We start from the raw sequence: 15,688 nt of genomic DNA, 5'->3' as shown, positions 1-15,688 counted from the left end.
ACAATTATTTTCTATATGCCTAACATGTTAACAAGTACAAAAGAGATTAAAGTGAAGATCCAGCTGTTATCTGTCGCAGGGCAGTACAGTTACCAGCTAGTTGGTCATGCTTATATGTATATAGACTGGTTGACTTAATTCAAATTGGGTCACAATTAGTTAGCATTTACTGGCTGGTCACTGATGTTTAAAAAAAAATCTATTTTATAGTATAGGGTCGAAGTTGCCTAAGCCAATTAATTAATAATCTATGTTCAGGAAAGCTAAACGCCATATAAACTAGCTGCATATTATCAGTAATACCTGTCAATGATTGATTCTCTGCATGAGTAGAGATTATCAAACATAGTCTTGGTAACTGAATCATTGACATTCATCGCAGGCACAGTCAGTTTTCCTGCCTTACTTAGCTGATATAAACGGTGAACACCGGTCACACTCTCTTCACATATGCCTGAAACACAAGATGTCTGTTTTTAAAATCAATACTTTCTATCAATTTTTGAGATCATACATGAACATAAAAACTTAAGTGTATTCAATTATGTTCCATGTCTTTTACTCAGTCTTCCTACAAAAGAAATTCTTAATCATCCTTTCTCTCAAAAAAATTTAGTCTTGCATTTTCAAAGCATTAAAACATTCTTTGGAATAACTCTGAAATCTTTTAATCTATACAGTATGAAATCAAAGTAGGCCTCATTCAATGTTTCCAGGAACATGAGTGAGGTGATTCAAAGCAGAATGCTGTTTAATTCTGACATCTATATTTTTATTACTCACCAAACTTTATTCTAAAATTACTCACTAAAATTTATAAAAAAAAAAAAGGGGGTGACTATACTGCTGACTGGTTGGTAAGGTTATCTAATATATGTATGACTCATGGTGAGGTGCCTGAGGTTTAGCGGAATGCTTGCATAGTGCCATTGTACAAAGGCAAAGGGGATAAGAGTGAGTGCTCAAATTACAGAGGTATAAGTTTGTTGAGTATTCCTGGTAAATTATATGGGAGGGTACTGATTGAGAGGGTGAAGGCATGTACAGAGCATCAGATTGGGGAAGAGCAGTGTGGTTTCAGAAGTGGTAGAGGATGTGTGGATCAGGTGTTTGCTTTGAGGAATGTATGTGAGAAATACTTTGAAAAACAAATGGATTTGTATGTAGCATTTATGGATCTGGAGAAGGCATATGATAGAGTTGATAGAGATGCTCTGTGGAAGGTATTAAGAATATATGGTGTGGGAGGCAAGTTGTTAGAAGCAGTGAAAAGTTTTTATCGAGGATGTAAGGCATGTGTACGTGTAGGAAGAGAGGAAAGTGATTGGTTCTCAGTGAATGTAGGTTTGTGGCAGAGGTGTGTGATGTCTCCATGGCAGTTTAATTTGTTTATGGATGGGGTTGTTAGGGAGGTGAATGCAAGAGTTTTGGAAAGAGGGGCAAGTATGCAGTCTGTTGTGGATGAGAGAGCTTGGGAAGTGAGTCAGTTGTTGTTTGCTGATTATACAGCGCTGGTGGCTGATTCATGTGAGAAACTGCAGAAACTGGTGACTGAGTTTGGTAAAGTGTGTGAAAGAAGAAAGTTGAGAGTAAATGTGAATAAGAGCAAGGTTATTAGGTACAGCAGGGTTGAGGGTCAAGTCAATTGGGAGGTAAGTTTGAATGGCGAAAAACTGGAGGAAGTGAAGTGTTTTCGATATCTGGGAGTGGATTTGGCAGCGGATGGAACCATGGAAGCAAAAGTGAATCATAGGATGGGGGAGGGGGCGAGAATTCTGGGAGCCTTCAAGAATGTGTGGAAGTCGAGAACATTATCTCGGAAAGCAAAAATGGGTATGTTTGGAGGAACAGTGGTTCCAACAATGTTGTATGGCTGCGAGGCATGGGCTATGGATAGAGTTGTGCGCAGGAGGGTGGATATGCTGGAAATGAGATGTTTGAGGACAGTATGTTGTGTGAGGTGGTTTGATCGAGTAAGTAATAATAGGATAAGAGAGATGTGTGGTAATAAAAAGAGTGTGGTTGAGAGAGCAGAAGAGGGTGTTTTGAAATGGTTTGGTCACATGGAGAGAATGAGTGAGGAAAGATTGACCAAAAGGATATATGTATCAGAGGTGGAGGGAACGAAGAGAAGTGGGGGACCAAATTGGAGGTGGAAAGATGGAGTGAAAAAGATTTTGAGTGATCGGGGCCTGAACATGCAGGAGGGTGAAAGGTGTGCAAGGAATAGAGTGAATTGGAACGATGTGGTATACCGGGGTCGACGTGCTGTTAATGGATTGAACCAGGGCATGTGAAGCGTCTGGGGTAAACCATGGAAAGTTCTGTGGGGCCCGGATGTGGAAAGGGAGCTGTGGTTTCGGTGCATTATTACATGACAGCTAGAGACTAAGTGTGAACGAATGGGGCCTTTGTTGTCTTTTCCTAGCGCTAGCTCACTCACATGAGGGGGGAGGGGGTTGTTATTCCATGTGTGGCGAGGTGGTGATGGGAATGAATAAAGGCAGACAGTATGAATTATGTACAAGTGTATATATGTATATGTCTGTGCGTGTATATATATGTATACATTGAGTTGTATAGGTATGTATATTTACGTGTGTGGACGTGTATGTATATACATGTGTATGTGGGTGGGTTGGGCCATTCTTTCGTCTGTTTCCTTGCGCTACCTTGCTAACGCGGGAGACAGCAACAAAGCAAAATAAACTTTATTCCAACATTTCATTTACCATTCAGCTTTGATATCTATACTTCTACCAATCATCACACTTCAAAGTAATCAGCTATTTCAGCTTGATTCTAAAATCTATTTTCTCTCCTAACTGCATTACTTCCCCAAAAACTTAACTGGTGTATTTGTCATCAGCAACTTTTCTGTTTTATGAAGTCCAAGTCATCCTCTTAGCACATCAATATGATACTGTTGCTTAAATATCTTGCATAGAACTTTACCATGACTGCCACAACCGGTGAACTAGTTATTACAATATCAAAAGTACAGTTGACCTTTTAGTTTCAGTCCCACTAAACTGCATTTTGAAGTACAGTTAACATTTCTTCACAAATTTCACATCTTAAAATATTTCCTTATACCCTCTCCTACCAACATCTAAAATGTGCTTGATTATGCTGTAAAAATAGTTTCATGCATGCAGGTGTATATGTCTGTCTATTTGTATTAATGGTTGCTATAGGTAAAAATTAGCAGTTTTTTAACCATTGCTCAACAGCTAACTTGGCTCTAAATATTTATATTTCCCGAAATCATTTACTAAGCTAATATCACATAATCATGGACACATCACTTTCATACTAATGTGACGAAAAAGAATATAATATGCATTTCTTACCTTTAATCATCTTGAACATTGCTGGGTACTTCTTAAGCATAAGATGGGTGGCATCTCCTCCATCATCTAAAATCATATTAGGCTGCCAATTTTCAGTATTAATGCACTTGTCAATGCACCACCAGAAGTCTTCCTCACTTTCTCCACGCCAAGCAAAGATTGGATGATCTGCGAGTTTTGTAGTATAAGGTTATTGGTTTTTACACTTTTCAAGTGGTGTGCTCATCAACATGACAAGGAAAGCATAGTAAAGATTCCATGATACCAGGCAATTCTGATATGATTCAGGGCAATGAATTTTAGACAGCATCTTGTAAACATGAATATCAAGAAAACAAAACAGTAGTAAAATGCCTAGTTGATATCAGACAATAAAGATAGATCTTAACTGCACTCATGCAGTTAAGTACACAGGATGATATTTAAGGGAAAAACTGCCACATGAAGGAAGTGATTGATCAAGCAAAGATGAGAATACTGAGGTAGTAAGGCCATGAATAAAGATACATGTATATGTGTTTGTGTTGATAGGTATGTATATGTACGTGTATGAGTGTTTATGCATATACGTGTGTATATGTGTGGATGGGTCTTTCTCCATCTGTTTCTTGGTGTTACCTCGCTGATGCAGGAAAGGGCGATCAAGTATAATAACAAAAATATCAATCTATATATATATACTTTTTTCATGTGTATTCACCATTTCCCAACATTAGCGAGGTGGTGTCAAGAACAGATGACTGAGCCTTAGAGGGGAAAAAATTCTCTTTTGGCACCTTTTGTTCCTTCTTTTGGAAAAATAAAACATGAGGGGAGGATTTCCAGCCCCCTTCTCCCACCCCATTTAGTCGCCTTCTACGACATGCAAGGTATAAGTATATGGAGAGAATGAGTGAGGAAATATTGACAAAGAAGATAAATGTTTCAGAGGTGGAGGGAACAAGGAGAAGCAGGAGACCAAATTGGAGGTGGAAGGATGGAGTGAAAAAGATTTTGAGCAATTGGGGCATGAACATACATGAGGGTGAGAGGCATGCAAGGAATAGAGTGAATTGGAATGATGTGGTATACCAGGGTCGATGTGCAGTCAGTGGACTGAACCAGGGCATGTAAAGCATCTGGCGTAAACCATGGAAAGGTCTGTGGGGCCTGGATGAGGACAGGGAGCTGTGGTTTTTGGTGCATTACACATGACAGCGAGAGACTGAGTGCGAACGAATGTGGCCTTTTTGTCTGTTTTCCTGGCGCTAACTTGCGGAAGCAGGGGGTAGTGATGCTGTTTCCTCTGGGGTGGGGTAGCCACAGGAATGGATGAAGGCAAGCAAGTACGAATATGTACATGTGTATGTATGTATGTATATGTCTGTGTATGTGCATGTATATGTATGTATACGTTGATATGTATATGTATATGTGGGAGAAGTGGGAGACCTAATTGGAGGTGGAAAGATGGAGTGAAAAAGATTTTGAGTGATTGGGGCCTGAGCATGCAGGAGGGTGAAAGGCGCGCAAGGAATAAAGTGAATTGAAACGATGTGGTATACCAGGGTCGACGTGCTGTCAATGGATTGAACCAGGGCATGTGAAGCATCTGGGGTAAATCATGGAAAGTTTTGTGGGGCCTGGGTGTGGAAAGAAAGCTGTGGTTTCGGTGCATTATACATGACAGCTAGAGAATGAGTGTGAACGAATGTGGCCTTTGTTGTCTTTTCATAGTACTGCTCATGCGCATGCGAGGGGAGGGGGGGTTGTCATTTCATGTGTGGTTGGGTGGTGAAGGGAATGAATAAAGGCAGCAAGTATGAATTATATACATGTGTATATATGTATATATCTGAGCATGTATATATATGTATACGTTGAAATGTCTAGGTATGCATACGTGCGTGTGTGGACATGTATGTATATATATGTGTATGTGGTTGGGTGGGGCCATTCTTTTGTCTGTTTCCTTGCACTACCTTGCTAACGCAGGAGACAGCAACAAAGTATAGTAAATCAAATATATTTATTTTATTTTTTATTTTGCTTTGTCGCTGTCTCCCGCGTTTGTGAGGTAGCGCAAGGAAACAGACGAAAGAAATGGCCCTACCCACCCCCATACACATGTATATACATACACGTCCACACACGCAAATATACCTACCTATACATCTCAATGTACACATATATATATACACACACAGACACATACATAGATACACATGCACACAATTCACACTGTCTGCCTTTATTCACTCCCATCGCCACCTCGCCACACATGGAATACCATCCCCCTCCCCCCTCATGTGTGCGAAGGTAGCGCTAGGAAAAGACAACAAAGGCCTCATTTGTTCACACTCAGTCTCTAGCTGTCATGAAATAATGCCCGAAACCACAGCTCCCTTTCCACATCCAGGCCCCACACAACTTTCCATGGATTACCCCAGACGCTTCACATGACCTGATTCAATCCACTGACAGCACGTCAACCCCGGTATACCACATCGATCCAATTCACTCTATTCCTTGCCCGCCTTTCACCCTCCTGCATGTTCAGGCCCCAATCACTCAAAATCTTTTTCACTCCATCTTTCCACCTCCAATTTGGTCTTCCACTCCTCCTCGTTCCCTCCACCTCCGACACATATATCCTCTTGGTCAATCTTTCCTCACTCATTCTCTCCATGTGCCCAAACCATTTCAAAACACCCTCTTCTGCTCTCTCAACCACGCTCTTTTTATTTCCACACATCTCTCTTACCCTTACATTACTTACTCGATCAAACCACCTCACACCACACATTGTCCTCAAACATCTCATTTCCAGCACATCCACCCTCCTGCGCACAACTCTATCCATAGCCCATGCCTCGCAACCATACAACATTGTTGGAACCACTATTCCTTCAAACATACCCATTTTTGCTTTCCGAGATAATGTTCTCGACTTCCAAACATTCTTCAAGGCTTCCAGGATTTTCGCCCCCTCCCCCACCCTATGATTCACTTCCGCTTCCATGGTTCCATCCGCTGCTAGATCCACTCCCAGATATCGAAAACACTTTACTTCCTCCAGTTCTTCTCCATTCAAACTTACCTCCCAATTGACTTGACCCTCAACCCAACTGTACCTAATAACCTTGCTCTTATTCACATTTACTCTTAACTTTCTTCTTTCACACACTTTACCAAACTCAGTCACCAGCTTCTGCAGTTTCTCACATGAATCAGCCACCAGCGCTGTATCATCAGCGAACAACAACTGACTCACTTCCCAAGCTCTCTCATCCACAACAGACTTCATACTTGCCCCTCTTTCCAAAACTCTTGCATTCACCTCCCTAACAACCCCATCTATAAACAAATTAAACAACCATGGAGACATCACACACCCCTGCCGCAAACCTACATTCACTGAGAACCAATCACTTTCCTCTCTTCCTACACGTAAACATGCCTTACATCCTCGATAAAAACTTTTCACTGCTTCTAACAACTTGCCTCCCACACTATAAATTCTTAATACCTTCCACAGAGCATCTCTATCAACTCCATCATATGCCTTCTCCAGATCCATAAATGCTACATACAAATCCATACTTAGAAAAGCAAAATATATATATATATATATATATATATATATATATATATATATATATATATATATATATATATATATATATATATATATTTTTTCTTTTTTTTTCTTTGTCGCTGTCTCCCGCATTTGTGAGGTAGCGCAAGGAAACAGACGAAAGAAATGGCCCAACCCACCCCCATACACATGTATATACATACGTCCACACACGCAAATATACATACCTACACAGCTTTCCATGGCCCACCTCAGATGCTTCACATGCCTTGATTCAATCCACTGACAGCACGTCAACCCTGGTATACCACATCGATCCAACTCACTCTATTCCTTGCCCTCCTTTCACCCTACTGCATGTTCAGGCCCCGATCACACAAAATCTTTCTCACTCCATCTTTCCACCTCCAGTTTGGTCTCCCACTTCTCCTCGTTCCCTCCACCTCCGACACATATATCCTCTTGGTCAATCTTTCCTCACTCATTCTCTCCATGTGCCCAAACCATTTCAAAACACCCTCTTCTGCTCTCTCAACCACGCTCTTTTTATTTCCACACATCTCTCTTACCCTTACGTTACTTACTCGATCAAACCACCTCACACCATACATTGTCCTCAAACATCTCATTTCCAGCACATCCATCCTTCTGCGCACAACTCTATCCATAGCCCACGCCTCGCAACCATACAACATTGTTGGAACCACTATTCCTTCAAACATACCCATTTTTGCTTTCCGAGATAATGTTCTCGACTTCCACACATTCTTCAAGGCTCCCAGAATTTTCGCCCCCTCCCCCACCCTATGATCCACTTCCGCTTCCATGGTTCCATCCGCTGCCAGATCCACTCCCAGATATCTAAAACACTTTACTTCCTCCAGTTTTTCTCCATTCAAACTTACCTCCCAACTGACTTGACCTTCAACCCTACTGTACCTAATAACCTTGCTCTTATTCACATTTACTCTTAACTTTCTTCTTTCACACACTTTACCAAACTCAGTCACCAGCTTCTGCAGTTTCTCACATGAATCAGCCACCAGCGCTGTATCATCAGCGAACAACAACTGACTCACTTCCCAAGCTCTCTCATCCACAGCAGACTTCATACTTGCCCCTCTTTCCAAAACTCTTGCATTCACCTCCCTAACAACCCCATCCATAAACAAATTAAACAACCATGGAGACATCACACACCCCTGCCGCAAACCTACATTCACTGAGAACCAATCACTTTCCTCTCTTCCTACACGTACACATGCCTTACATCCTCGATAAAAACTTTTCACTGCTTCTAACAACTTGCCTCCCACACCATATATTCTTAATACCTTCCACAGAGCATCTCTATCAACTCTATCATATGCCTTCTCCAGATCCATAAATGCTACATACAAATCCATTTGCTTTTCTAAGTATTTCTCATATACATTCTTCAAAGCAAACACCTGATCCACACATCCTCTACCACTTCTGAAACCACACTGCTCTTCCCCAATCTGATGCTCTGTACATGCCTTCACCCTCTCAATCAATACCCTCCCATATAATTTACCAGGAATACTCAACAAACTTATACCTCTGTAATTTGAGCACTCACTCTTATCCCCTTTGCCTTTGTACAATGGCACTATGCATGCATTCCGCCAATCCTCAGGCACCTCTCCATGAGTCATACATACATCAAATAACCTTACCAACCAGTCAATAATACAGTCACCCCCTTTTTTAATAAATTCCACTGCAATACCATCCAAACCTGCTGCCTTGCCGGCTTTCATCTTCCACAAAGCTTTTACTACCTCTTCTCTGTTTACCAAATCATTTTCCCTAACCCTCTCACTTTGCACACCACCTCGACCAAAACACCCTATATCTGCCACTCTATCATCAAACACATTCAACAAACCTTCAAAATACTCACTCCATCTCCTTCTCACATCACCACTACTTGTTATCACCTCCCCTTATTTACCTCCTTCCAGAACATCTTTTTATTCTCCCCAAAATTTAATGATACTCTCTCACCCCAACTCTCATTTGCCCTCTTTTTCACCTCTTGCACCTTTCTCTTGACCTCCTGTCTCTTTCTTTTATACATCTCCCACTCAATTGCATTTTTTCCCTGCAAAAATCGTCCAAATGCCTCTCTCACTAATAATCTTACTTCTTCATCCCACCACTCACTACCCTTTCTAATCAACCCACCTCCCACTCTTCTCATGCCACAAGCATCTTTTGCGCAATCCATCACTGATTCCCTAAATACATCCCATTCCTCCCCACTCCCCTTACTTCCATTGTTCTCACCTTTTTCCATTCTGTACTCAGTCTCTCCTGGTACTTCCTCACACAAGTCTCCTTCTCAAGCTCACTTACTCTCACCACCCTCTTCACCCCAACATTCACTCTTCTTTTCTGAAAACCCATACAAATCTTCACCCTAGCCTCCACAAGATAATGATCAGACATCCCTCCAGTTGCACCTCTCAGCACATTAACATCCAAAAGTCTCTCTTTCGCGCGCCTGTCAATTAACACGTAATCCAATAATGCTCTCTGGCCATCTCTCCTACTTACATACGTATACTTATGTATATTATCTATGTATATATATATATATATATATATATATATATATATATATATATATATATATATATATGGAGGCAAGTTGTTAGAAGCAGTGAAAAGTTTTTATCGAGGATGTAAGGCATGTGTACGTGTAGGAAGAGAGGAAGGTGATTGGTTCTCAGTGAATGTAGGTTTGCGGCAGGGGTGTGTGATGTCTCCATGGTTGTTTAATTTGTTTATGGATGGGGTTGTTAGGGAGGTGAATGCAAGAGTTTGGGAAAGGGGGGCAAGTATGAAGTCTGTTGGGGATGAGAGAGCTTGGGAAGTGAGTCAGTTGTTGTTCGCTGATGATATAGCACTGGTGGCTGATTCATGTGAGAAACTGCAGAAGCTGGTGACTGAGTTTGGTAAAGTGTGTGAAAGAAGAAAGTTAAGAGTAAATGTGAATAAGAGCAAGGTTATTAGGTACAGCAGGGTTGAGGGTCAATTCAATTGGGAGGTGAGTTTGAATGGAGAAAAACTGGAGGAAGTGAAGTGTTTTAGATATCTGGGAGTGGATCTGGCAGCGGATGGAACCATGGAAGCGGAAGTGGATCATAGGGTGGGGGAGGGGGCGAAAATTCTGGGAGCCTTGAAGAATGTGTGGAAGTCGAGAACATTATCTCGGAAAGCAAAAATGGGTATGTTTGAAGGAATAGTGGTTCCAACAATGTTGTATGGTTGCGAGGCATGGACTATGGATAGAGTTGTGCGCAGGAGGATGGATGTGCTGGAAATGAGATGTTTGAGGACAATGTGTGGTGTGAGGTGGTTTGATCGAGTAAGTAACGTAAGGGTAAGAGAGATGTGTGGAAATAAAAAGAGCGTGGTTGAGAGAGCAGAAGAGGGTGTTTTGAAATGGTTTGGTCACATGGAGAGAATGAGTGAGGAAAGATTGACCAAGAGGATATATGTGTCGGAGGTGGAGGGAACGAGGAGAAGAGGGAGACCAAATTGGAGGTGGAAAGATGGAGTGAAAAGATTTTGTGTGATCGGGGCCTGAACATGCAGGAGGGTGAAAGGAGGGCAAAGAATAGAGTGAATTGGAGCGATGTGGTATACCGGGGTTGACGTGCTGTCAGTGGATTGAATCAAGGCATGTGTATGGGGGTGGGTTGGGCCATTTCTTTCGTCTGTTTCCTTGCGCTACCTCGCAAACGCAGGAGACAGCGACAAAAAAAAAAGAAAAAAAAAAAATATATATATATATGTGTGTGTGTGTGTGTGTGTGGATGGGCCATTCTTCATCTGTTTCCTGGCACTACCTTGTTGATGCTGGAAACAGCATCGTTACCCCCAGCTTCAGCAAGGTAGTGTCAGGAAAACAGACAAAACGTCCACATTCGTTTAAGCTCAGCCTCTAGCTGTCATGTGTAATGCACTGAAAACCACAGCTCTCTATCCTCATCCAGGCCCTACAGACCTTTCTGTGGTTTACCCCAGACGCTTCACATGCCCTGGTTTAGTCCACTGACGGCATGACATAGAAAGTGACTAAAAGGAGTGGAAGATGGGGTGCTAGAAATCCTCCTCTCCTGTTTCATTTGCCAAAAAAGGTACAGAGAAGGGGTCTCAGTGAGGATTTTCCCTCCAAGGCTCAGTCATCTGCTCTGACACTGCCTCGCTAATGCGGGAAGTGACAAATATGGATTTGGTGGGGGGGGGGCTTACTAAATCACTGTCCAACCTCAGCAAGGCATAAACACTAGCTTGAGTCAGCTCCACATTTTATCGACCAACCCCTATGGGTGGATGAACAGCTGGGTTGACTGTGGACTGATTGCTGCCACAAAGATAAGAATCTGTCAGGGTCAGGAACTCTTAACTGCTATGCCATGGAGGTCCAAATATGTTTGATGATGGGGTTGCAGATGTAGGGTGTTCAGGTTAGGGTGATATGCAAGTAAGAGTGCCAAGGAGAGTGGTTTGGGGAAGGAAGAAGAGGTGTGAATGCTTTACATAAGATGAAATGTAACAAAGTGGATGGAATTGCAACTGAATTTCTTTAGAAAGGGGATGGCTGTGTTGTTGACTGGTTAGTTAGGATTTTCAATACCCATATGGATCATGGTGGGGTACCAGAGGATTGGAGGGATGCATTTACAGGGCAACTGTATAATGGCATGGGATATAAAGGTAAAAGCTCAAACTACAGAGGTACAAGTTCGTTGAATATATCTGTTAGTTGTTTTTGGGAAAGTAGTGACTGAGAGGTTGAGGGCATGTGGAAAGCATCAGAGTGGGGAGGAACACTGTGGTTTCAGAAGTGGTAAAGGATGTGTGGATCAGGTGTTTGCCTTAAAAAATGTGAGAGAAACACCTGGAGAAACAGATGGGTTTATATGAGGCATTTATGGATATGTAAAAAGCAGATAATTGAATTGACAGACATGATCTGTAGAAAGTTTTAAGAATACATGGTGTGGGAGGAAAGCTGCTAGAATATGAAAAATTTTAAACAAGGGTGAAAGGCATGTGTACGAGTAGGAAGAGAGGAGAGTGAATGGTTCTAAGTAAAGGTTGGTCTGTGGCATGGTTGTATGATGTCCCCATGGCTGTTTAATTAGTTTATAAATGAGGTGATGAGTACGGAAAATGCAAGAGTCTACGAAAGAGCGTTGAGTATCCAGTTTCTACAAAATGAGAGAGCTTGGGAAGTGAGTCAGTTGTTGTTTGCTGATGACACAGCACTGGTGGCAGATTCAAGTGAGAAATTGCAGAAGTTGGTGACTGAGTTCGGAAGAGTGTGAAAGGAAGAAATTGAAGGTAAATGTAAATAAAAGCAAGGTTATTACATTTAACAAGGTAGAGGGACAGGTTAAATGGGGTGTGAGTCTGAATGGAGAAACTGGAGGAGCTACATACAGCTCAAATCATTTAGACAAAAATAATAGTAATCAAATACTGTTCCTAGAACTATAAACAAGAGAATTATTTCATTGTAGGGAACATCACATAAAATAATATCAACTTTCTTACCAGCCTCAGCTAATGCTGCAGCAACTTCATTCTGTGTAGAGAAGATATTGCAAGCCGACCACCTCACACTGGCACCCAATTCTACTAATGTTTCAATCAACACCTGAAAAAAGAGGAGTATGAAATGCTTCATTATTCTTTTTTTTTTTCAAACTATTCGCCATTTCCCGCATCAGCAAGGTATGTTAAGAACAGAGGACTGGGCCTCTGAGGGAACATCCTCACCTGGCCCCCTTCTCTGTTCCTTTTTTTGGAAAATTAAAAAAAAAACAAGAGGGGAGGATTTCCAGCCCCCCGCTGGTGTTTAAATATGAAAAACATCTGACCATAACTTGAATAAACATATACCATGATTTCAACACTATCTTGTTTCAGTATTTGGAAAAAACAAATTCATTGGTATATTTTCTGAGTATGGGTCCATGCCTCTAGTAGGTACTGAGGTGGTCTATAATCATAATGCTCTTAAAATAAGAAAATAGTACTTCTAGGAAAGATATAATAAAGATAAAATCAACACTTGAAGGGGCATCTTACTCATAAACAAATTTCAAGCAAGTTCCAGCCACTGTAACAACACAAGAACAGAGTGTCAGATGTCTTGCATGTGGAAGTTACTGGTTTTTATGAAGTCTTGCTGTTTGCTAAACAATGATATGAACAATCTGTTTATCATAATAATTTTGTAAACTGTATTTCCATAATTACAAGTTTTATCCCCTTTACTCAACTCTTAAGTTTTCTTTCAACAAGCACCCTTCAACAGGAATTATTTCCTTAAATGGATATCAACTGAAATAAAATTTTTCTAAAAGGATAATTCATTAACTGAAAGCCGTGTGTTAACTATGTAGCCCTCAACTAAATTCGAAAATATCTAATCTACTGATATAGACTTTTTCTGAAACAAGGGCTTTTCATCCACTGGCTTCAGTCAATTAAACATTGCTTCTACTCTATGACTAGAGAACAGCAATGCATATTCTCTCTACACTAACTATCCATCATCTTTAACTCTTCCCATATATGCGAAGAGGATTGTGTGCATGGATGCACTTTTTGGGAAAATTAATTTTTCTGGGCTAGGGTTCCCAGCCTGACTTAAAGGTTGAGAAGAGAATATGACTCTTCTGGTTATGGTAATGAGATATTTTTCCCTTACAGTACACATACCTGCAAAGCTTTCAAGATATACCCATAGAATATTAACTTCAGCCATACCTGTTGATCCCTAAATGGTGGGTCAACTCCAAAGACTAGCCCCAGATGGAAAAAAAAGTTCAAACACGTTATATTGACTATCATCTTATAGTAAACATGATGTGGGCTATCATTTAAAGATTGAATGTCACATATCCTAATGGAATGTGTATCAAATATGATGAACTCTGTCATGCTAGAGGAAAACTAGCAATATTTACGGATCATCACACACACTTGCAGAACATGTAACATCATTCACTCTGTTGGAACAATATTTGTACCAACAGAATTTCAGTCACCTGTTATTTCATATCTGATGAACAAATCATAGACAAGGAACACTGGTTATATATGTGGATCATCAGCAATTATTGATAAACATAAGAAAAACCCATTGTATTAAAGCTATACCAGTGAATCATCATCAGCACCAATGGTACATGTTAGAATTGATAAACATCAGTCATACTCATGGAACCTGTATCATTCATAAATTCTCAGCCATATAGATGGAATACAGGTCATAATTGTGAAGGATGGATTGCTATATCTGATAAATACTAGGCTTACCAATTATCAACCACAAAAATGAAACATCATATACATCTCTGAAACATTCCTTACACCCAGTAAATGTAAATCAATCCATCTTATGGAGCATCAGTCATACCAGAGTAAAATCATTTGTGCTAATATCAGTCACACCCAAGGAGCTTGTGACAAACATGCTGAGCATTAGTCCATCTATCTATCTCTATCTGTGATGCACGTTCCCTTTGGGAACTCCCTCAATGGGAAAAGAGTCTCCGTAACTGATGAACTCCGGTCACACTTATCAAATACCACCATACCTTCAGATCATCATTTATGTTTCAGGAACTTCAGACACATTTATGGAATTTTTCCTACCAGTGAAACATGTGATATCACTGGACCATCAATCACAGTTATGGAATATGTTATCCTTATGAAATATGTCATACTTGTGGAATATAACACATTCCAATTGGCTATCTAAATACCAAATAACCAAAAGTAATACTTATGAAACATTAGCTTTATCTGACAAAAGTATTCTTAAAAAAGGATCATTTTTTTACATCCAACATGAAAATACATGATACTCAGCCATACATACGTATCATCATTCATTCTTGGGGAACATCAGACACACTTATAAAACTTATCAGTAAAATCCCTGAAATATGTTATATGAACATCAGAAATATCTGTGAATATCAGTCATGAAGAAAAAACTCCATAAATGCAAACATCTTGTTTCCACTATAAATGTAAAAACCAAAACATTAGTTTAATATCATCTACACCCGAGGGACATCTGTCATACTGGTGGAAAACCCAGTCAAATTTTGAAATGCTATTCACAATTGAGGAATAGTTAAATACCTCTACATCAAACAATGAGTACTGAAGATAAGTGACCAGATTTTGAGACATCATGGAAAATAAAGAAACATTAAACATTTCACACATACAGAGAATCAGATGCAGGAGTAGAATATCAGTCATGTTTGTGGATCATCTATCCTTCTTCTGTCTTATCTGGGGTCAAGGTTGCAAATTCTAAATTTTTCCTTTTGAAATTCTAGCCATATCAGGAGACTGTTTTCTGTTTTCTCTTTTGAATATTTCTATTACTCTAGTGATCAGCAACTGTGCCATTTTGACAATTATTCATCATACTAATAAGAGTTCAAGGTCCCTGGCATTTCATTTAACTCCATTTCACTCATATGTGCGGAAAAAATTCTGAACATGAATTTTTGTGCAAGTACATAGTATTTGTTCTCGTATTTTGTACTTAAATGTCATTTTTTGTGATCCATGAAAGAGCTTCTTGTGAATTCATTTTCTTTCTCTATGTGGTGTTCTATGCATCTGATCTTTTGTATCTTCTTTAAAGAGTTTGGTAAAGAATTCAGTTGTTTTTAAATAAGCA

General features: G+C 40.2%; 1 protein-coding gene across 24 annotated transcripts in view; it reads right to left on the bottom strand.

Annotated features, from left to right (window-relative positions):
• LOC139757250 (adenosylhomocysteinase-like 1) overlaps positions 1-15,688 on the bottom strand; it is a 338,517-nt gene that overhangs the window by 19,012 nt on the left and 303,817 nt on the right. For all 24 annotated transcript variants that reach the window (XM_071677539.1, XM_071677544.1, XM_071677533.1 and 21 more), the window contains 3 exons: positions 12,526-12,628; positions 3,354-3,521; positions 304-454 (listed from right to left, as the gene is read on the bottom strand). In XM_071677539.1, the coding sequence (XP_071533640.1) occupies positions 304-454; positions 3,354-3,521; positions 12,526-12,628 (422 nt within the window). The remainder of the gene's footprint in view (positions 1-303; positions 455-3,353; positions 3,522-12,525; positions 12,629-15,688) is intronic.

This window comes from Panulirus ornatus, chromosome 25 (genome assembly GCF_036320965.1).
Source record: "Panulirus ornatus isolate Po-2019 chromosome 25, ASM3632096v1, whole genome shotgun sequence".
In the NCBI taxonomy this organism is placed as follows: Eukaryota; Metazoa; Arthropoda; class Malacostraca; order Decapoda; family Palinuridae; genus Panulirus; species Panulirus ornatus.
This window is presented reverse-complemented; position numbering and strand designations above follow the sequence as displayed.